This window comes from Rhinolophus sinicus, linkage group LG03 (assembly GCF_036562045.2).
Source record: "Rhinolophus sinicus isolate RSC01 linkage group LG03, ASM3656204v1, whole genome shotgun sequence".
Taxonomy (NCBI): Eukaryota; Metazoa; Chordata; class Mammalia; order Chiroptera; family Rhinolophidae; genus Rhinolophus; species Rhinolophus sinicus.
In genome coordinates this window covers 158,206,586-158,228,385 of record NC_133753.1, presented here as the reverse complement: position 1 = coordinate 158,228,385, position 21,800 = coordinate 158,206,586, and the positions used below count along the sequence as shown (strand labels likewise).

General features: G+C 40.1%; 1 protein-coding gene across 2 annotated transcripts in view; it reads right to left on the bottom strand.

The window, feature by feature from the left end:
* Window positions 1-14,151: 14,151 nt before the first annotated feature.
* The window catches only part of ADAMTS6 (ADAM metallopeptidase with thrombospondin type 1 motif 6), a 262,087-nt gene continuing 254,438 nt past the window's right edge, over window positions 14,152-21,800 (bottom strand). For both annotated transcript variants that reach the window (XM_074328899.1, XM_019743866.2), the window contains exon 25: window positions 14,152-17,520. In XM_074328899.1, coding sequence (XP_074185000.1) covers window positions 17,411-17,520 — 110 coding nt within the window. In that variant the 3' untranslated portion in view covers window positions 14,152-17,410. The remainder of the gene's footprint in view (window positions 17,521-21,800) is intronic.

The window sequence follows — 21,800 nt, the reverse complement described above, 5'->3', positions numbered from 1 at the left end:
ACTGTTGCAAATAATGCTGCTTTGAAAACAATGCATCTTTTAGAGTCTTTACTATCAATTTTTTTGTGTACATACCCAGACATGGTAACTCCATGATTAATTTTTTGAGGAACTCCCAGCTGGCATTCTTGGGGAGTATTAGTCTTCTTTTCTGGTTTACAAGATCAGAGTAATAAATGCACTACAAAACTCCTCATTTGAGAAGATTGTGCTCGATAATACCTGTGAATTGTATAAATATGACAAAGAGAAGGAAACATAGGATTGGTACTAGTTGATCGATGATGATAAATGGGTGTTCAACTGGTTATCTTCTGACTCATGTTAATGTTAGTAGATCTGCTAATAAAAATCAAAATAATCTTTGACTAAGTGGTTGGAATATTACACTTCATTGTTTAGATGTATAAAATATTGGGATGATAGCTAGAATTACAATTGAGAAAATTAGGGCTAGTACACTGCCTAACTCATTGGGAATAGATGGTAGAATTGCGTTAACAAATAGGAAATATCAGTCTGGCTTAATGTGTGAAGGAGTTTGGACGGGATTGCTGGAGTATAATCACCTGAGTTTCCTAGAAGGTCAGGTGAAAACAAGACTAAATTTAATAGTACTCGCATTAAACACAAAAGTCTTAGGATAGCTTTACTTCTGTAGTACAGGTGGAATGGAATTTTATCCATGTCAGATGAAATTTTGATGGATTATTTAATCCGTTTCATGAACAAATAATTGATGAACAATTATTAAGGCTGAAATAATGAATGGGAGGATGAAGTGGGAGGCAAAGCATCAGGTGAGTACAACTTTATCAGCTGAGAATCCTCCTCAGATCCCTTCAGCTAGTCTGGTACTGATATAAGGAATGGCTGAAAGGAGATTTGTAATGACTGTTGCACCTCAGGAAGACATTTGTCATCATGATGGGATGTAATCTGTGAATTCTGTGGCTCACTGTGAACAATAGCATAATCCAATGTTTCATGTTTCTAGAAAGGTATAAGATCGATCGTGGAAGTCTCATTCTACATGAATGAATAAATAGATGAAAAATATAGATGTTCCATTGACATACAAATATCATATAATTCAACCATAAATCACATCTTGGCAGATGTGGATTATGGAGGAAAAGGCAGTTATTGTGTATGATGTATCGTGTATAGCTGGGAATAGTCATATTAGAATTTGTAAAATTAAGCTCCTAAGAGGGGGCCAAAATTTCATCATGATGAAATAATTGATGGGCCTGGTAAGTCAATAAATGAACTGTTGATGATTTTGAATAGGGGGTGAGATTTTCGGGTGTTGGTCATTAATATTTTTATAGTTGAAATGCAATAATGTTTTTTTCATGTCATTATTAAATTCCATGTGAGAATAATGATGATGTATATTGTACTTATTTTGAGTACTGTTTTTCTGATTAGTTTTGTAGGTTTTTGGTTTTTTCCCCCCAAATCTTCACTTATTTGTAGTAGGTTAGGGTTGATTGCAAGTGGTGAAATTGGTTGTGGTATTGTGATGAATTTTGGTGGATCTTTTAGGTTTAATCGTTTTTTCAAATTTATTTGGGGGGAATGTTGGTGGTTTTTGGTTATACAATGGCCATGGCTACTGAGCAATGTCCTGAGGTTTGAGTTTCTAATATAACTGTCTTAGGAATGTTTCTTTTGGGTCCATTAATGGAGGTTACGGTAGTTTTATATGTCTTAAAAAATGATGAGGTAGAAATTGTATTTAAGTTTAACGGATTGGGGTGGTAGGGATTTATGATACTGGAACTTCTGGATTTATAATGAAGAGGCTCTAGGTATCACTGCATTATAGAGTTATGGGATATGACTAGTAGTAGATACTGGTTGATTCTTGCTTATCGAAGTTCTGGTTATTCTGGAGATTACTCATGGAAACCAAACAGAATCAGGCTTATAATTGATGTGATGAGGAATTATATATATATATATAAAATTTAATTAGAGTTTCTGGTAAGAAATTAGTATGAAAAATTTTATTTGGAAGTGAGAAATGATAGTACACTTTCTAGTCAAATTAAGTCTAGTAGTAATGATGCTGATTTGGGGGTTGCTGATAAATTTGTGATTGGTGGAAAGGCAGTCTAATATTTGGAAAATATCCAAGAAGTCTTGAGAATTTGAATACATTTGAAGGATGATCAAATTTTAGATTTTGTATTGCAAGATTGAGTTCAAATATCAGAATAAAACCTAAGTTCCAGTCAAGTAGGTAAATTCTGTACTCACCTCTTCCCATGACCACATCAAAATTACAACTAAACTACAGAACAACCATCATTGAGAATCACCTGAAGCCTAGGTGAACAGAAGTCCCACAACAAAGGATATACAGAAAAAGCCACTGTGAGACTAGTAGGGGAGGAGGAGACATGGAACCCGCTGGTCCCACACCCATGTGTGGCAGTTAAAAATTGGGAGGGATATCTCAGCTTTGGAGGTCTCCTAGGAAGAGCAAGGCATCCCAGCCCCACACCAAGTTCCCCAGCCCAGGGTTGCAGTGTTGGGGAGAGAAGTCCCCACAACTTTTGGCTGAAAACGACCAGAGATTATGGCAGAGTGAAATGGAGGGCTACTGGAGTCCCATATCTTCCTTTTAAAGGGCCTGTGCATGTACTTACTGGCTGACAAACTCACTCGCTCTTAGCTCCAGTGCTGGGGCAGCAGTTTGAAAGGCAACAGGAACATATAGGGAGGAATTGAGTTCTGTGGCTTGAGGGTAAGGCCTGGAGGGGCAGCTTTCTCCCAGGCAAAGTGCTGGCAGAAGCCATTGTTATTTGTTGAGCTCTCCCCACTCCCACCCAGCCTGCTCATGTAGGTCAGTGCCGTATCTGAGTCTCCATCAACCTGGCTAACACCATTTATCCCACACTGACATCCAGTTCCACCCAACTTTTGGGTCTACCCTGGCCACTTCCAGTAGCTTTTCCATACAACCACCAATCTTGGCTCATGCTGTGGACTTTCCTAAAATCTTTCAAAGATTCACAAACCCCAAACAAGCAAAATCTGACTTCAGTGTGCCCTGTACCTCTTGCTAAGCAGCCCCAACCATGGTACTAGTGGCAATCAGCTTTGGTTCATAGCTTAGCCTCTCCCAGGGGCCTCCAAGCCAAGCACAAGTGACAACCACCTGCAGATCACTTTGTAGCTAACACCATGTGGTCCCTGGCAGGACACAGGCAGCGGCTGAGTTTGGCCTGCCACCAGGGTCTCTCTCAAGAGGCCCCAAAACCAGCATACCCAGTGTCCAGCTTCAGACCTCACTAGAACACCACCCAACCACCTCCACAAGCGACACACCCAAAGGACAGACTTGGCAGGAACCAGAGCCCTGCTAAAGCGAATCCTGCTCTGTAGGGTCAGCCCCTGCACCACAGCTCCTCCACTGTAGTCACAGCCAGTTCTCAAAACTAATTAGCCTGAGAATCAATCCCTCTCCTTGATGTGCAAACAGCAACCAACACTCAAAGGAAAAGGAGGACTTACACAAGCCACACATGGAACACACCTAGACCACCCAGCTTTGGTGACTAGGGAGACAGCACCACTGGGCCCCACAGGATACCCACTACATCAGTCCTCTCTACCAACCAGGAGACATAGTAGCTCTACCTAATACATAGAAACAAACACAGGGAGGCAACCAAAATGGGAAGACAAAGAAACATGCCCCAAATGAAAGAACAGAACAAACCTCCAAAAACAGAACTAACCAACATGGAGACAAGCAATCTACCAGATGCAGAGTTCAAAACACTGATTATAAGGATGCTCAATGATCTCAGAGAGAACTTCAACAAAGAGATAAGAAACATAAAAATGATAATGGAAAACATAAAAAGAACCAGTCAGAAATGAAGAATACAGTAAGTGAAATGAAGAATGCATTAGATGAAATCAACAGTAGATTAGATGAAGCAGAGGATTAAATCAGAGATTTGGAAGATAATGTAGCAGAAAACATCCAATCAAAACAGCAAAAAGAAAAAAGAATCCAAGAAAACGAGGACAGTTAAAGGGGTCTTTGGGACAACACTGAGTGTGCCCACATTCACATCATAGGGGTATGAGAAGGAGAAGAGAGTGAGCAAGGAATTGAAAACCTATTTGAAGAAATAATGATGGAAAACTTTCCTAAACTGGCAAAGGAAATAGACATACCCATCCAAACAAGATGAACTCGAAGAGGCCCACACCAAGACACATCATAATTAAAATGCCAAAAGTTAAAGACAAAAAGAGAATCTTAAAAGCAGCTAGACAAAAGCAGTTAATTACCTAAAAGGGAGCTGCCATAAGACTGTCAGCTGGTTTCTCAACAGAAGCTTTGCAGTCCAGAAGGGGTTGGCATAAAATATTCAAAGCTGGGAGCTACAACCAAGATTACTCTACCTAGCAAAGGTTATCACTTAGAATCAAAAGACAGATAAAGAGCTTCCCAGACAAAAGAAAGCTTATCACCACCAAAGTTGTATTATCAGAAATGTTAAAGGGACTTCTTTAAGAAGAAGGAAAAACAATAAAATATATGAATAATAAAATGGCAATAACTACATATCTATCAACAATTACTTTAAATGTAAATGGATTAAATGCTCCCATTAAAAGACATAGAGTAGCTGAATGAATAAGAAAATAAGACCCTTGCATATGCTGCCTAAAAGAGACTCAGTTTGGATTGACAGACTGAAAGTAAAAGGATGGAAAAAAATATTTCATCCAAATAGAAACAAAAAGAAAAAAGCTCAGGTAGAATACATACACCAGACAAAATAGACTTTAAAACAGAGGCTATAACAAGAGACAAAGGAGGACCCAGTAATCCCACTTCTGGGTATTTATCTGAAGAAAGCCAAAACACTAATTCAAAAAGACACTATTTATCCATGTGTTCATTGCAGCATTATTTCCAATAGCCCAGATATGGAAGCAACCTAGTGCCCATCAATAGATAAATGGATAAAGAAGATATATACAATGGAATATATATACATATATACAATGGACTATTACTCAGCTATAAAAAAGAATGAAATCTTGCCATCTGCAATGACATGGACGGACCTAGAGGGTATTTTGTTAGGAGAAATAGATTAGACAGAGTAAGACAAATACCATATGTTTTCACTTATTTGTGGAATCTAAAAAACAAAACAAACAAACAAACCAGAAACAAATTCATAGATGAGAACATTTTGATGGTTGCCAGATGGGAGAAGGGTTGAGAAGATGTGCAAAGTGGGTAAGGATTAGAGGTACAAATTGATAGGTGCAAAATAGTCATGGGGATATAAAGTATAGCATAAGTAATACAGACAATAATGTTATTATAACTATGTGTGGTGTCAGGCGATACTAGATTTATCAGGATGATCACTTCATAAGTTATATAAAAGTCTAATCACTATGTTGTGCACCAGAAACTAATACAATATTGTATGTTAACTATAATTGAAAAAAATTTTAAATATATTATAAAAGAAAACCTAAAATAGTTACAACAAAGGCTGTTAATCTCAGATGATAAGGCATAGTTTTTTTTTGTTTGCTTTTGTTTTTTTTTTGTGGAATAGCCGTTGATGTAATATTTTTTGAAATAAAAAATTGACAAAGATGCTCTTGATTAGAAGACATTGAATGAACTTAATTAGGAGAGGGTTGTTTTCATTAATTATAATTAAAGTAGAAAAGTGAGACTGTCCTAGAAGTTGGAAGAAAATAACTACGGTGTTATAGATGGCTGTTAAAATAGTGGCAACGAGAGTGACCAGTGGGGCTCAGGCGTTGGTGTCAGCGGTTTCCATAATGAAGTCTTTGGAGTAAAGCCTGTGAGGAAAGGTAAGCCTGTTAATGCTAAATTTCCAGTGATGAGTGAGGTTGTGGTAAAAGGTAATACTTTAAATAAATCTTGTTTGTCATTTAGGTTATGAATTATGGACCCAGAACACATAAACAGTGTGACTTTGAAGAATGCATATGGCAGATGTAAAAAAATGCTAGGGATGATCGGTTAGTACTAATTGTTATTGTGATTAAGCCTCATTGACTTGAGAGGGAGAAAGCAACAATTTTTAAAAATATAATTTTGGGTGAGAGCACACATTGCTGTAAATAATCGTGCGGTGATAGCTTCTAGGCATAGCGTTATTTATTGTGTGTGTAGTTTTATTATTTTTTATCAGTTGGTAGAAACAGATTAGCAAGGGGAACCCAGCTACAACTATTGTATACTTGAATGAAGTAGAGCTGAGATGGGTGTGGGGCCCTCTTTGGCTAAGGGAAGCCCAAACTGGGCAGATTTGCCAGTCGCTCTGGAAGTCCAGTTAATGGAAGATTAGCGTGATTCAGGTCGAGTATAAACATTTGTTGCAAGTCTTGTGAGTTTATATACCCAGACATGGAAATGCTGGAATATATAGTAGTTCTGTGTTTAATTTTTTGAGGAACGTCCATACTGTTGTTCACAGATCCTGGTTACTTATCTCTAAAGTTGTGGTAAGCAGGGACTTCTGCTTTTGGATTTCCCTGTTATTCCAGAGCCAGCCAATTAGCCCCTCAATCTGCTGCTTCCCATGTTTGAGAGTCTTACATGGGAAGACTTTTCAGGATTCTGTTGATTCCCCTTCTTTTCTAAGTACTATTTATAATGAATGGGGGCTGCATGAGACTTCTTTGGCTACCATTTTCCACTAATGGCAGCAGAAAATTATTCTGCCTCTCTTGTTTGTTTGCTTCTGGTGATTTGTGTTTTTTTTTTTGTTGTTGTTGTTGTTTTTTGGTCTTTTTATTCTCTTTTATGTTTGTTTTATTTTGTTAGATTGCGGGAAGAGAGATTCTATGATACTGTCTCATTTTGTCATCCTGGAAATCTGTTTGTTCAGTTTTTGCTTAAAATTGTAATTTGTCTTCTGTACAATTTTAGTGATGGTACATGTCATGAAAGAGAATTCAAGCTACAGGCTAAAGTGTTGTTTTTAAATTATTTGTGGGTTATCACATTTTCCATAGCTTGTCAAGATAGTAAAAATTTCATTTTAATTACACTAACTCTTTAGGAGCTGTTACAGTTTCCTTTATGTAACAAAGGAAGGCCAGTTCTGTGGGTTTGAATACCTTTGCTTTCATGAATAATTCAATAAGGCAGTTAATAAAGATGAGTAGTTAGTTGTTCCTAAGTGATTGAGGGTGAAATGATAGGAGATTATTCAAGCTTTTCTCAACAGAGCTATGATATCATTTGGCTAGGCAAAACCTTGGTAGTTATCACACAAATCTCTGCTCTAAACTTGGATGAAGCTAAATAAAACATTTCTTAGACTCAATATAGGCTCAGCAGGAACTGCAGGCCTCAGCTTGGGAATCTCTAAACGATTAGCTCCCAAATATCTGGCTTCGCACAAATATATACACATGCACATGAACACACACACACACACACACACACACACACAGTTTCTATGGCGATGAACTCTTTTCTTCCATGTACCCATCATTTACATTCACCAATTATTAACATTTGTGACATTTGTTTTATTGTTTGCCCTCTACACCTCCTCCCTCCCCCCATTAAAAAAAAAATCAGTCCTTTGAAAGTTATTTGCACACATCATGGCACTTCCCTACAAAGATAAATTTTAATTACACACTTTATTCCACAGTTGAGCCTGGTTACAATTAATTATTCATTACTAATGGTTACAGCTGGAAATTTTGCAAAGGAGCTGGAGACTGAGAGGGAAATTCAAGAGAAGTTTCATTAATTGGGGATGCCTTTTGACCATGCTGATTGTAGAGAAAAGTATGGCTAAAATGATTTGCAGCAAGAAGGCAATTGTACCAAGGCAAGGCTGTCTTATGTGACTAAGGCTCAAAGCAGCCATCATCCAGAAGGGCCAGACAAGGACCATTTGTTTTATCCGTGAGCTATCCAAGAGTGTTTTTATAACACTCTTCTGGGACCAAGAAGTAGAGATCAATGCTCTGTGTTCCTCTTCCTGAATGTGATTTTCAACAGAAAAACAGGACAGTCACTGGTGTTGGAAGAATTTATTTTTCGTAAATCCTGGTCTTCTGCAGTCCTTTTGAGCTTAACTTGCCAGTGGACGAGTGTGTCAACCTCTCTCAGCTTCAATTTCCTCTTCTATAAAATCAATAATAGCGATGATAAGATAATAGACAGAAAATGCCTACTATGCTGTCTGGAACAGAGCACATAATAGATGCTCATTAACCAGTATACACAATTATTATTACTTTCCACAAGTTTTGTGACAGTATTAGAGCAAATTCAATTTTCCAATGAAAACATGAATATTATTTATGATTATAAATTTATTAATGGTAGTATAATCTTTTTTAAAAAGCCTTTATCTCTTAGGAATATATTTCAAAGTATTTAATAATGAAATGATACAATATCTGCTTATATAATCCATAGTAAAACAGTATAGATGGAAACAAAATTGGCCAGGTGTTGACAATTGTGGAAGCTGGGTAAAGAAGGGGGAGTCATTAAACCATTTTTTTTTTACTTTTGCACATATTTAAAATTCCAAAATAAATAAACAAAAGTTGATAATTTCCTGCTTAAAGCAAAGGACATTGAATTAAACACTTTCAACAGTGTAGGAAACATTTCTCATTTCTCAGCGTCTCTCACTCTTATAAAAAACATTCCATTAAATAAACACATAATCACTCTTTTCTTCAGTACAACGCTCTGAAGGGACCCCCCCATCTGTCTGTCTTATCAGGGCTTTTGTCCTAGACAATTATCAGCAATTAAATTATTATAAAGTTGGTGAAAAAAATCCATCAGGTTAGACTGTTTGGGGGGGGATGTAAACATGTTTAATGTGAAGTGTTCTTCTTGATTCAGAGTGACAATGGATGATAGCTGTCTTTGTTAATTTTAGGAAACAGTAATTTCTGGCCACTCAAGGAACCTTTTAGAAGCTGTTTAGAGAGAGGTGTGAATTAAAAATGATTTGGTTCTTTCAGGGGGAAAAAAAGATATAACAATTACAAAATATTCATGGTGAAAATTCACACTTCCAAGTTAGATAAATAAGGGAGTAACTATCCTCTTCGAAAGAAGCACTCTTGGAATTCCTTACAACACCAGACTCTCCATATGTTTAAGTATCTGTTTACACATCATTAACAACTTCCTTAAATTCTAGGAGGAAGGTCGGGGAAGGGAGAAGACTGTCCATACTGGATGGTTAGTCAATGCACAGCAGTTAAAGATTGGTCAAAGGACAGGCTTATCTTGGAAATATCATTTAAGCAAAAGGGAAAGTATTCGAGTACAGAATGGCACACACACACACAATTGTGTAAATCGGGGCACAGGCCTGAGGTTGCCAAGCCTTAGTGCTGAGGAAGCAGAGCGCCTAATCATGCACACTAGGCCGCAGCTTCATTACTGTTGCTGAAGGGCCTGGGTTAATTAGCCCCTCCGGAAGGAGAGCTTTTACTCCAGAGACCCCAGGAAAGAAAGCCCTGTAAGAGCAGCTGTTGGCCCACTTCCGGGGTCTGGAGAAGAGGTTTGGCTTCCTGGGTTTAAGGATTATTACTCAGTCCTGAGAGATCCAAGATCTTTCTTCTCCCTCATAGAAAGCACACCATTCAGGTGGTCCAGGTTCCAGCTAATTCTAGAACTGGAAATAGCAAAACGTCTAGTGAAATATTGTATTTTATTAATTTTAAGTTGGATTATAAAGTAATATCAATCATTTTTAGACAAAACATCAGCACTTTTGTACCCAAATGAGTGAAATCTTTCAAAGTAGTCACTCAGAACACGTTTGAAAGTTCCCTTTGTAGTATCACTTGGGGTCAATTTGTAAGACGCATAAGATATTTGTAGCCAAAATGATTATGTGCAATTTACTCACCAGATCTGGTTTTAGACTTTCACAAAAATCAAATCCATCCTGCCCTGGGAGATAGTCTAAACAAGCAATTTTAAAACTGTTTTGAGTGATGACTTTACTCTTAGAATGAGTTCAGACTGATCTCCGGTGCTTACATGGAAAGGGACAGCTCTCTTCTGGAGAGTTAAGTTCTAACGTATAGATTTTAAAAACCAGACATAAAAGATATTTGGTGAATGTAGTTTCTGCAATTGAGAGTAAATATGGGATGAAATAAAATAGTGGGTCCCCTATGCTACCTCCAGCAGGCTCTTAGCATGTTGGTGAGGATTTGGACTGTAGGTGCAGTATGTATAACATCTTCCTGGCTCATTCTACATTCAGAGAACCTACAAAGCTAAATCTGGCTCCAGGTTATCATCTTGTTTCATAATTTTAACATATACTTTCCTTTTTAATCTCAAAATAAAACAATAATTTCTCAATTTTGCCTTTTTTCTGTTTTAAAGTTTACAACTGTGAATCAAATGATTTCTTAATGCAAAAAGTTTGGCTGTGATAACTTTTTTTTGGTTTTGCTACCCACTTTAATTCAAACTCATATTATATTTTAGCAATTTCTGTGGGTGTTTTTCAGAATATCAAATAATGCTCCTGTAGGTAGTTATCATCTAAAATGGTTTCCAAGATACTGATATTGTTTTGAAGTTGGGATGTCATCCTCCTTTGCCTATTTACTCATATGTAGATACACAGAACCAGGAGATTTTTATTCTAACAATAGCATACCCAACAAACAAGAACTAAATGTCTATTTATTTATATCAGATTAATTTGAATGATTGAGATAAAATAGCAAAATTGATGATATTGAAGGAAGGAAAATAAAACAGTATTCTTTTTTATTTCATTTGAACTACAAATGCAATTCCTTAGTGTATTTCAGCTTTGGTTTTTCTTCTCCTCAGCCCCTGGAGTGCCCTGGTTCCGGAGGAGTTGGGGTAAAGGGGCAGAGGGACACGAGGTCCATCTTGCCAGGCTGAGTCAGGCCAATGCAGCTGCTGGCCTGGGCGCAGGCGTGGGCGGCCACCTGTAGCTCCCAGCACAGCTGTTTGGTAGAGGCCAGCCAAAGCCCCATCGATGGGGTGGAGACAGGTGGCCAGTTGGGCGGCCAGTACATTCTGGCATGGGCTGAAAGAACACCTGGTTCCACTCTGTGGACCCACCACAGGAGGTCAAAGAATGTGCTTGCTGGCAGCAACCTGATGGCCCGAGTTTTCAAGCCCTGATGGCCCCGTTCTGACTAAAACAGAGAAAAACCCACCTTTCTTTCTCAAAATTGACCCCAAAGCCAACACGGGAATCATTCTGTTCCAGTTGTGTTGAAATAGGTCAATGAGGCCATCTGGCATGCCAAGAAATGGTGTGGGGGGCTGTCCGGCAGGAACAGGCTCTCTGATTCAAAACAGGACATTTCAGGGGAGGAGAGAGTCCTCATGTTGTGTTTGGCTGCTAACTGCCATTGCAGACACTGTCCATCCTTGAATATCTCTGACCTTCCTTTTCCTCCTCTTCCCATGAACTCTAAGTATGTCCTTGGAAACCACTTTGGATCCACACCTGTAATTTTGTCACTGGACATAGGAATTTTCATACTGACTACGACCACCTATGGAGACAGGAGCCCAAAGTTCACCCTTTCCTGACACTGGGGCTCCGCTGATGGCCTTGGGCCCACTGCTTCCCAGGAAGGAGGACCCCGTTTCCTCTGGCCTGGTGAGTCAGTTTCTCTCTAGCAGAGCAACATCCTCTGAACTTCCTGTCCCAGATGCAGACCAGGTAGTTCCCTTCCGTGTTCCAAAGAGGTTCCCCTCACTGGTTCTGTGGCTCTTGGTAACTTAGCCTCTCAGAGCCTCAGTTTCGGCACCTGGAGACGGAGTTGATGGTATCATCTTCCTAGTTTTATAATAACGCATTCAATAAGGAAGCATATGTTAAGTGTCCAGCACAACAGGTGCTCAGCAGCAAATACTGGTTTTATAAATGAATGACCATAGCTGAAGCCACTCTCTAGACACAGAGGCCACTCCTGGCCTGGACTGGCCCAGGACGGGAACTTCCTGCTGCCACTTTTGCTTGGGATTTCAGGGGCCTCATCTCACAATTATGGCACATAACTGCCCTTTCTGGGGACACAGATCAGGCCTGTCCAAGAATGACATCGGCCTGGAGCCAGTAGAAGCCACCCACTGTCAAGCCATTGTCCAGAGGCAGGCACTTTGATTTCTGAGAGGCCTAGAGCCGGTGGGATAACTTGCCCCTTCTCATGACAAGCTTCTCTGTCAGGTAAGGTATCCAAGCCAAGATGCAAGAAAAGACTTCTCGACTGAACTTCACAAACCTTAAGGTCTTGGGCAGTGGAATCAGACTGGTCAGGCATGTTCTGTGCCATGAGGGGAACAGGAATATTCAGGCTCTGGAGTGGGGACATCAGAAGCTGTTGGGCCCTTGTGTAACCACTGGATGTTTCAGTGTTGATAGGACGTTGTCATGGAAATCAGCTTTCATCAACTATGCAGCTCAAGGCTTTCAGTGGGCTAAAGGGAACTATTGACCAAAAGACAATATAGGTATCACTTTGGTTCCGCCCCAGAGTACAGCCAGCCCTCAAACCACTGTCCCATCTCTGGCCTCAGATATCATCTGAGGATGAAATGAGGGACAAAAAATGCTAGGAATAACCTTCTGAGAAAAAGACTGGAGAAAAGACCATTTTCCTTTTAAGTTCCAGCTGGAGGTTTTGAAGTCTGAGGCACAAAACTATTGTGAACAGCTGTGTTTTCTAAAAACACATGTTAGTTTATTCCACATATTCTGATGATATGAATGAGACAGAATTCCAAACACAACTTGTCACTTTTTTATTCAGTCAATGATCTTTTCTCCTTCTTGTGATCACCTATTTAGAAACTTCCAGTCTGCCTGGGCTGTGATTTCTCTCCCTGAATTACATTTCTTTTCCCATCTTTAAAAAATAATGAATCTTGTCCTAGCCAAACAAATTCATACACTCTTTTTCTTACCAAAATCAATACCCAATTTTCTTCCTAACTTACTTGAAAAAATGTCACCTGGCATTTTGGGGCATCACGTCTTAGGGGTGATCCTAGAGCTCCCTGGGGAGGAGCAGAATCTCTAGGAGGGTAGATTGTGCTCAGTGCCCTAGGCAGGTCGTGCCCTTTACATTCCAAAGAGAGAAGAACATTTCAACGAAAGCTTGAAAACAACTGTAGATGAAAAGACAGACTTGAATCTGAGGAATGGACGCTAAGGCGAGCCTTGTTTCTTGGTATCTCCCTCTCCCCTGTCCCTAGCAGAACAACTCTTTGCAAATACAGTGAGAAGTTGAAACGGTGGGTCCCAGGGTCTTCTCATTAACTGAGCATTCATAATACTTCAGCCACTTGTGGCCTCTAGGATGACTTTGAGGAAATACTCCCCAAGACTATCTAATCATCTCACCTGATTTCTTCTAATGTATTAAGCTTGAATGTATGTGGATGCGGCATGGGAGTAAGTGAATGAAAGCACAACCGTGCTTGGGTATCCCGTATCTTATGTAATTGGTAAAGCTGTCATTATGAAAGTACTCAAATTGCCAGGCATGAATGTTGGCTGCTGAGTGTCAGAAACTGCTGTTACCTTTGCATATGATAGTGTGCTCCAGCTCAGCAGAGACTGTCTGAAGGTGGAACAATATGCCCGTCATGTTTCTATGCTCCCCATTGACTCTGAGGAGTAAAATCCTTCAAGTACGAATTGTTTTGTTCAGCATCCTTTCCACAATGAAGTCTCTTGCATCTTCCTCTATGCTAAAGAATTTACATGGAAGGCAAAAAAGGAGGGAGCAAAAGAGTTGTAAGCAAGTGATTGGATGTACATGGCAGTGGCCAATCTGGACTTCCTTTGTACCCTTAGAATGGTTGGCTGGTGGCATCTGAGGAAATAGCTCTCCACTGCCCCTCCCCCCCGAAATGTCCGAAGCTCTTGCATTTAGATATTACAAATGGATATCATCTCTGGGGAGGGTATTAAGGATGCAACAAATTAACTCAATCCTGGATAGTACCTGGAAAATCTGGATAATGTACATGTAGTAATCCAAGGGATAGATCCCTTCTACTGCAAGTTCAACATCAGCTTTTCAGAGAATAGACAACTTCCATCTGAATCGTTCTTATAAGCTGAATTTTTATTTTTACTAAATTATCTATGTTAAAAAAAAAAAAATCTGTGCCTGGTGTGGAATTTCACTCCATCAAGTGTTACAATGACTTTTCATTTTCATTACAAGCAGGAGAATGAAGGACACGTGTTAGGAAACATGGCAATAAATTAGAATATAATTTACAAAAGCAAAAAAAAAAGTAACAGTGTACCACATTAATACTGAGTATAAAATAATAAGCAACAACTAATCACAATAATACAAAGGTAATTTTGTTCTGCATTATGAAGGATACCTATGTGACATTCACTCAAATAAAAATATTCCTAATGAAATGGAGTGTTTGGGGAGTCATAGGTGTCTCAAGAGGTTTAATCAGTTGGGTACATTTACCTTTTGATTTTTGGCAGGCCTGTATGCCAGTGGCAGATACTGCTCTCAGCCACGGGTCCCAGCTTTCTTGAGGTTCCTTAAGTAGTCTATAGGGTTCACTACTTTCGGAGGGCCTGTGAGACTGGCTCGGCCTCCACTGATGATCTAGGGCAGGGGTGTCCAAACTGCAGCCCGCAATCCATTGTTCATTGGCCCGCAGCAAATTCCAAAAATATATTTAGTTTACTTAAATAAACCAGGTGAGGCAATACGTACTTCACCTCGAGTGAGTGGCCCGGCTGTTTTGTGTATTTTACCGCATATGGCCCTTGGAAAAACACGTTGAAAAAAGTCTGGACATCCCTGATCTAGGGTCACTATTTAGGAAAAGAGCGTCGGGTAGCCATGTAGCTGGCTACAGAATAGCAGCGGTATTGTGATGTACTGTGGAATGTGATTTGTTTTTCCCCACTCAGGTTTAAATTCAGGGCCTATCTGAAGATGTTTGGTCCTGCTAAATTCTGTGCTTGGTTCCTTCTGAAAAGGTAATCTGATGCTGCCCCTGGGAGCTTTCTGCTGCTGGTGTACACCGCAGGGGGACACTGGCTGCCCTCCTCTTCCAGCACCAGTGTGGGGCTATGTGGTGCCCAGGGGGATGGCCCTCGCAAGGTTGGTTTCCAGGTGAGGTAACAAATAGCCGTTAGTCAGTAATGTAAGAAATCTTCTTCAAATAAAAACATGAGCTGATATTTATGTTGGAGGAAAGCAGATCCTGATAGCAAACCTATGCCTAAGATGCCACAGAAACCACCCTTGTTGTTTATTTCACTAGGTCACATTAGCACCATGTTAACTGCTCTTTGCAAAGCACCAATGGAATTCAGTGCTGGGGTTGCCTTCCCTGCACTGAGTGGCTAAGATGGCACTTACAGCGGGCTGTTCTTCTGAGGGCAGCAGAGATAGGGGCCCTGGCAACAACTCTCATGTGTCATGAATAGCTCTCTCTGGAAAGGTTAGGGACGTGAGTTGTGGATTGAGAGCAAGCAAGTGATGAGACATAGATGACTGTGACGGAGCATGCGGAATGACATCCTGTGCTAACTCTCCACAGCAAACCTGAAGTTTGGATTGGTTTTTAAAATCTGTGAGTCTCCCTTCCTTGCTGAAAAATCCTAATCACCCACATTAGGTCATGGTACATGTGCTGCCCTTGACATGGAGTTTCAGAGCACACGGATGGATTTAAGTCAAACACTCTTTAGCTGCAAGTAGTATCTTTTTACAAAGTAGCCATTTGATTTGAGTCTGAGGTGTTGGGGTAGCATGGTGGACACATGTGTAGAGCACAAAGCACATTCATCAAGAACCGGCTGCAAGCTACAAGTGTTCAAGTACAGAATATTAATAAGTACCCTCTTTTTTCTTCCTTTCTTTTTTTAAAATCTCACTGTCGGATTTTTTGATGAGCATAATGTGAAACTTGTGGATAGGAAGACTATGAGCTAGTCAATTTAATTTAGGTGAACTTGATGCTAGAATTTGACTTGTCCAAGCAACTGGGTTTCACATTTAATTGCCATTCAGAGTATCCATAAAAAGTATAAAATACTTGGTTGAGTGATTATTAAAATTAGGCTTGATGATCTCTAGTCTTCATGAGTTTTTCTTCTTTGGTTGTTATCCCTTGCCTACTTTAAAACTCACAGAAATAGCACATTTATGTGCAAGCATACTCACCTATCCATACACTCAAAAGCGCCCGCACACACACACACTTGCTCTCATATAAATAAATGCCCTTCTGCCATATCAAAGAAGGGACATCTGGAACCCATCGTAATTGTCAGCAAAAGGGTCTGTCTAGTTGTCACTGAGCCAGTCTATCATTTGCATGGTTGTGGTCTCAGTGAGCTCCACGTGCACGCAGCAAGCCAGTGGGGCAGAAGCCTTTCTGTGGCTGGTGCGGATGTAAACACGAGTGAGTTGGAGCAACTCAAATACGAGCTGAGGCATCCTGTGTGGTGGTAGCAAAGGGCCTGGTCCCTCAGTCTCTACCGTACCCCAGGTCTGGCTTCTGCCTGAAACCGAAATGGTTTTCTCTTAAAGTTTTAATGGAAATCTCAGCTGCACTCGCACAATGGCGAGTTGGCCACAGTCTCGCAGCACTGGATTTATAGACTCGCACAGCTGCAGTAACTGATGCACTGCTTCAAACTAAGTCCTTCATTGTTGTTCAGTTTAATATAGTTTATATATGGCTCACAGCAGTGTTCAGAACAGGGGGGTCGTTCCTAAGGAAATTAAGTAGGAGGAAGGAAAATAATACGAACTTTCATTACTTTTGAGTTATAATTGCTCCTTAAATTACAGTTCAAAGCCCGTTTTAGAATTTAAATGGTGGTGCTGTTGTGGTGAGATAAAGTATAGTAAATATTTTTAAGCTATGACTTAAGATTTCTGAATCTTCTTTACTTCCATAGTTGACCAAGTCATAACAGCTACATTTTAAACAGTTTTAAATACAAATGGATTCAGTGTCATTGCTAAGTCTATAATAAAAATTATCTTAATGGTCCAAGGAGGTAAACAGGCTATTGGATTTACTCGAAAGAACACAAACGTTCCACAGTAAGCAAGTCTCCCTGTGTTGTTTGGATCTCTCCAATCTGGCATTCCCTCCTAATAACTGTGTCCAGCACTTTGGATCAATAAATCCTACTTCACAGAAGTTAAAATAATATTGAAATCCTGTCAGCTAAGGCTGACCAGTGGTTACGTTTTCCACAGGGTAATGCATTTGCAAGGACATCAATCCTCTTCTGGGTGGCTCTCTTTGATGGACGCATTTCCACGATGAAATGACAAGTCTCTCTCTCTGGCTTTCCGTGGGTCAGTGTCCTTGGCAGGTCTTACAACACATCTGTCTGAAGTATGCTCGAGTGCAGAACTTGAACTTCAGCACCAGTGGGCAATAAGCCACTTTGTTCACATCTTTGCACTCTAACGAATGGAGGCAGAAAATGGAAAACAATTAGAGGCACATAAACAAGCCCAGAAACAAGCCAATGAGCCCGGGTGTTCGGCAAGGACCGCCCCTTGCGCCAGTTCAGCTTGGCTTTCACATCCATGTGGTTTTTGTTTTTGTTTTTAAGCATACCCTGTCTGGTACAGCCTACCAGAAACATTATTTGATATATTTTAACACAAATTAAAAATAAAATAAAAAAAGATTGCAAGGCTTTTCTCCCACACTTTTATAAGTATGGTGCATGCCCACCGTGTCTTGAAAGAATTACCATTTGTTGGGATAAATGATCACTTTAGACAGCTTGGAAACATGAGTCATTTTTCTTACAGTGCTTTTATTGCTTCTTTCTCAAGGGTTATTTTATTCAGCAGTGCAAGGTTATCCAAAATCAAACATGAGTTGCATTGTTTGATACCAAAGTACACGTCTCAGGAGAATGTGTGCATCTGGGAGGTGTGGGGATGGGCCTGGGTGAATGAAAGGATTGCTGACAGTGGCCTAGATTCAGCAACTACACGAGACAAAGAGGAAAACTCGGAGGGGTTGGCCTCAAATGGCAGCAGTCTGTGGGTTATGGAAACATGTAGAAATGTCTTTTTTTAATTTGGAAGTGAGACATGCCCTTCTTTTTTCCTATGTGTGTTTTCTCCTTAGTACTAGAACTGCCACAGTTGAAGTCTGCAGTTCTTGCAGCCAGAAGGTGAATACATGATTCTTTCTCCATCTCCCTTTGAGGCTGGTTACAGAAGATGGGGTGGAGAGGCCAGTGTAGAGAGGGACACAGACCTTTGATTTTCAGCAATACCCACCACCCCGACATAATCCCACTGCTGCTAAGAGTGAGATTCTTCTCCAGTCCTCTAGTCACTTTTATCTGGGGATTTTAAAATACTTTGTAAGCCTAGTAATTAAATTTCCATATGCCTCCCAGAATCAAAGTTCCACCCTCATTTTTCCAGGTGGTTATATTGAAGCATCCTGGGTAAATTGTTTCAGGTAATTAGAATCAGGCAGAGTTCAGTGTAACAAAACAGAGCTGTGGATGGTGTTGTTTGCTTGTTTATTTGCTTGTTTTTTTCCTGGCTTTGGAAATCCACTAATGTTCTAAGAAGTCCTGTACATGGTACACAAGCCACATGCTAATCTTGGAAAATTAAATGCAAAGAAATGGGAAAGTTTACAGTTCTTACTATTGAAAAGGTAACAAATCATATTGATCTCACTTTCAAGGGTCTTTCAGTGAAAGACTTAAAATTTTAAACTGTAACCCTCAATTCTCTGAAAATATAAGCTCTGCCACCATCAAATCCCTTACTGAAGATTTGATTTACAAAGAGAATAATAGATAGAAAATTTGAATAGAAATTTTCCACACTAGGACTCTCAATAAATTTCAGTTTTGGCTGAAGGAAGGTAGGAGAGACATGAAAATGTTCTTTAAACTTTGAAGTAAAATAAAGAGATGAGATGATGTTTGGTCAATCAAGTTTGAATTTGAGGTGAAATGGTATCCACATCTTTTAATTTAGAGGCCACCTTTTTTTTTTCTCTTTCCTCTCTATCATGACCAGTAAAAGTAACCAAAACAAGTTTAGACTAAGAATATTTTTGTGGAAAAAAAAGTTTTTATCAGTTGTATACAAGAGGGATATAGTGTCACAGTAATAGTTATTAAAATGATGAGAAAAGCTGGCACAAGTCCACTCATCTTTCATCCCAAATCGCCATCCTAATGGGCAGCCCTCCCGAGGAGACCACCGCTCAGCCTTTGCAACAGGGCTTGGTGGGGCTGCTAGAAGTACAAAATACACTTTGGCTCTGACCCTCTTTGCCAAAATATAAAAATGATTTAGTTGATAAACAGATAGAGGAGGACTGGTTGTTTTACTAGTACAAGGAAATAAAATTAGAAGCTAGACTGCCTGGGTTTAATCCTAGCTTTACATTTACTAACTTTATGAGTCTGAACAAACCGCTTAACTTCTCTGTGCCTAAGTTTCCTCGTCTGTAAACAGGGATGATGAGAGTTCCCACCCTCAGAAGGAACATGGAGATCCTATGTTACCACCTAGTGTATAGAAAGTGTAGGGTATTGAATTGCAATTATTAGGAGCACTATTAGTTACTATTATCTCTTATCACCTGATGACAGTGAGCTGTGCTCTGAACTTCTCAATGAGGATGCGATATTCAGATTACTGCTGAGAAAATGCTGTCATATAGACACAAGTCAATTTGCAGACAAAACAAAGAAGAGTATTTCCTGGGAATCCATACGGCTTTATTGGGAGACTCTACTCCATTTATGGAAGAGTTTTCCTGAACCAGGAAAATTCTGAGATGAGCAAAATACAAGCAAATTCACAGATTTTCCATTTAGATTTAGACTTTGGAATCTGCTTAAATAATAGACAATAAATAATAAATAAAATAAAAATAAATTGTTTCTCTCTCCAGCAGCTCCTCTATCTGCCCATTTAGGCCATTACAAATATACTCGGGTATTATATTGTTTGGCTCTTTAGGTGGGGGCTGGAAATGAGAAGTCTCTCCTGGTCATTTAGGTGCGGGGTCTAGCCGAGGGATAGGCTGGAGGCCAATTGCCAGGGGGTCCCTCTGTGAACTTCCCAACACCTCTGTTAATTCCCAAATAACTTAATTCTGACTAACTTGAAATTGTTTGGGTCCTAGGAGCAGTGTCAAGCTTAGCGAGGTGGCAACTGCTTAGGAGCGTCCCAGGACCTGCCTGTACCAGCCGCACAGCTCAGTGGTACGAAGCAGCAGATCTGGAGTAAAATGGGCCTGGAGGTGAATTCTGGTACTGCTTCCTCCCAGTGTTTGTTTGTCCTGGGCTAAGTTACTTCACCTCTTTAGACCACAGTTTCTTCATTTGTGAAATGGAAACAGTGGTAAGACCTGCTCATGGGATGCTGTGAGGCTCACATGCGATAATGCCTCTAAAGCATATGCCACAGCACCCGGCGTGGAGGAAGCACTCAGGTTACTGGTTCTTATTATTGTCACTGACACATCTGCCTGTGAGAACAACCATCATGTATTGTTTCTCTGGGACCCACATCAAAATGTATATAGGCTCTCAGGAAGGGTTACACAATGGCACACGAGCAAATTAACAGGAAGATAGTAAACGGAGAGCAGATGAGTGACGCTAGGGTTGGGGTGGGGAGAGACCTGAAGGAAGATGGGGGGAGGGGGAAAGTTGGCGGGGCCTAGGGGTGGCTGCCAACACTCAGACATGGGCCTTGATGAGATGCTAACACGGTAACTCCTGGGCTGAATAAGGACATTCAGCCTTGATGGAGTGCAGGGGGTTCTCACAAAGGAGGAGGCCCGAGGAATATCCCGCTTCCTGGTTGTGCCTTCCAGGGACTGCCCAACAGGAAGAATCAGTCTCAGAATTGATGAAAATCTATTCACCAAAGAAGGTCAACCATGACTGGTCTTTCATTCTCTCAGTCTTTTACCTCCACAAGAGCTTAATCTAGTAAGAATAACATTAAAAATAATTTACCAAATGCCTCCTATGTGCCAGGCACTGCCTTAGGTGGCTTTACATATTTATATTTTAATCCTTTTAAACATCTAAAACCTCAGCTTTACATAGACAGAAAAACTGACGCTCAAAAAGATTACGAAACTCATGCTGGGTCACACAGCTCGTTGGTCTGAGAACTGGGACCAGAACTCAGGTTTGTCTGACTCCAAAATTACTCTATTTTGGCAGTATTCTTGGCATCTAAATGCAAAAAGGTTTCTGCCTGTCATTGCTTCTGTACTCTTGGCTGATACCACTGATGATAAGTCAACCGTTAGGTGCCTCATTACCGGAGATTTGCTCTGCCACCTTAGAGAATGGGAAAATGTTTTTTGAACAGAGGGTCATGGGCATTCAGAATAGCCTGAATACTTTTCTTCAGCTGCACCTTTCTTCTTAAATTTTGTAAAATTACAAAAGTGAAAGGTGATTTTAGACACACCGGGAAGTTTTAAAGCCCCATGATTATAGAAAGCTAAATGTCATCTTAAAAATATTAGGACCAGTTTTAAATTATATTGGTACATTCAGCCCATCTGTCACCTTTTTAGCTTAGCTAGAGAGGATTGACTTGTTGAGCATTTGGATTAACTCACTGACATTTTGCTGATGTAGTTGAGAGGCCTTAATTATAAAACTCATCGTTCACTAGTCGGCCTCATCCTCCAAGCCCATTAAAAATATGAAATAGTCTTT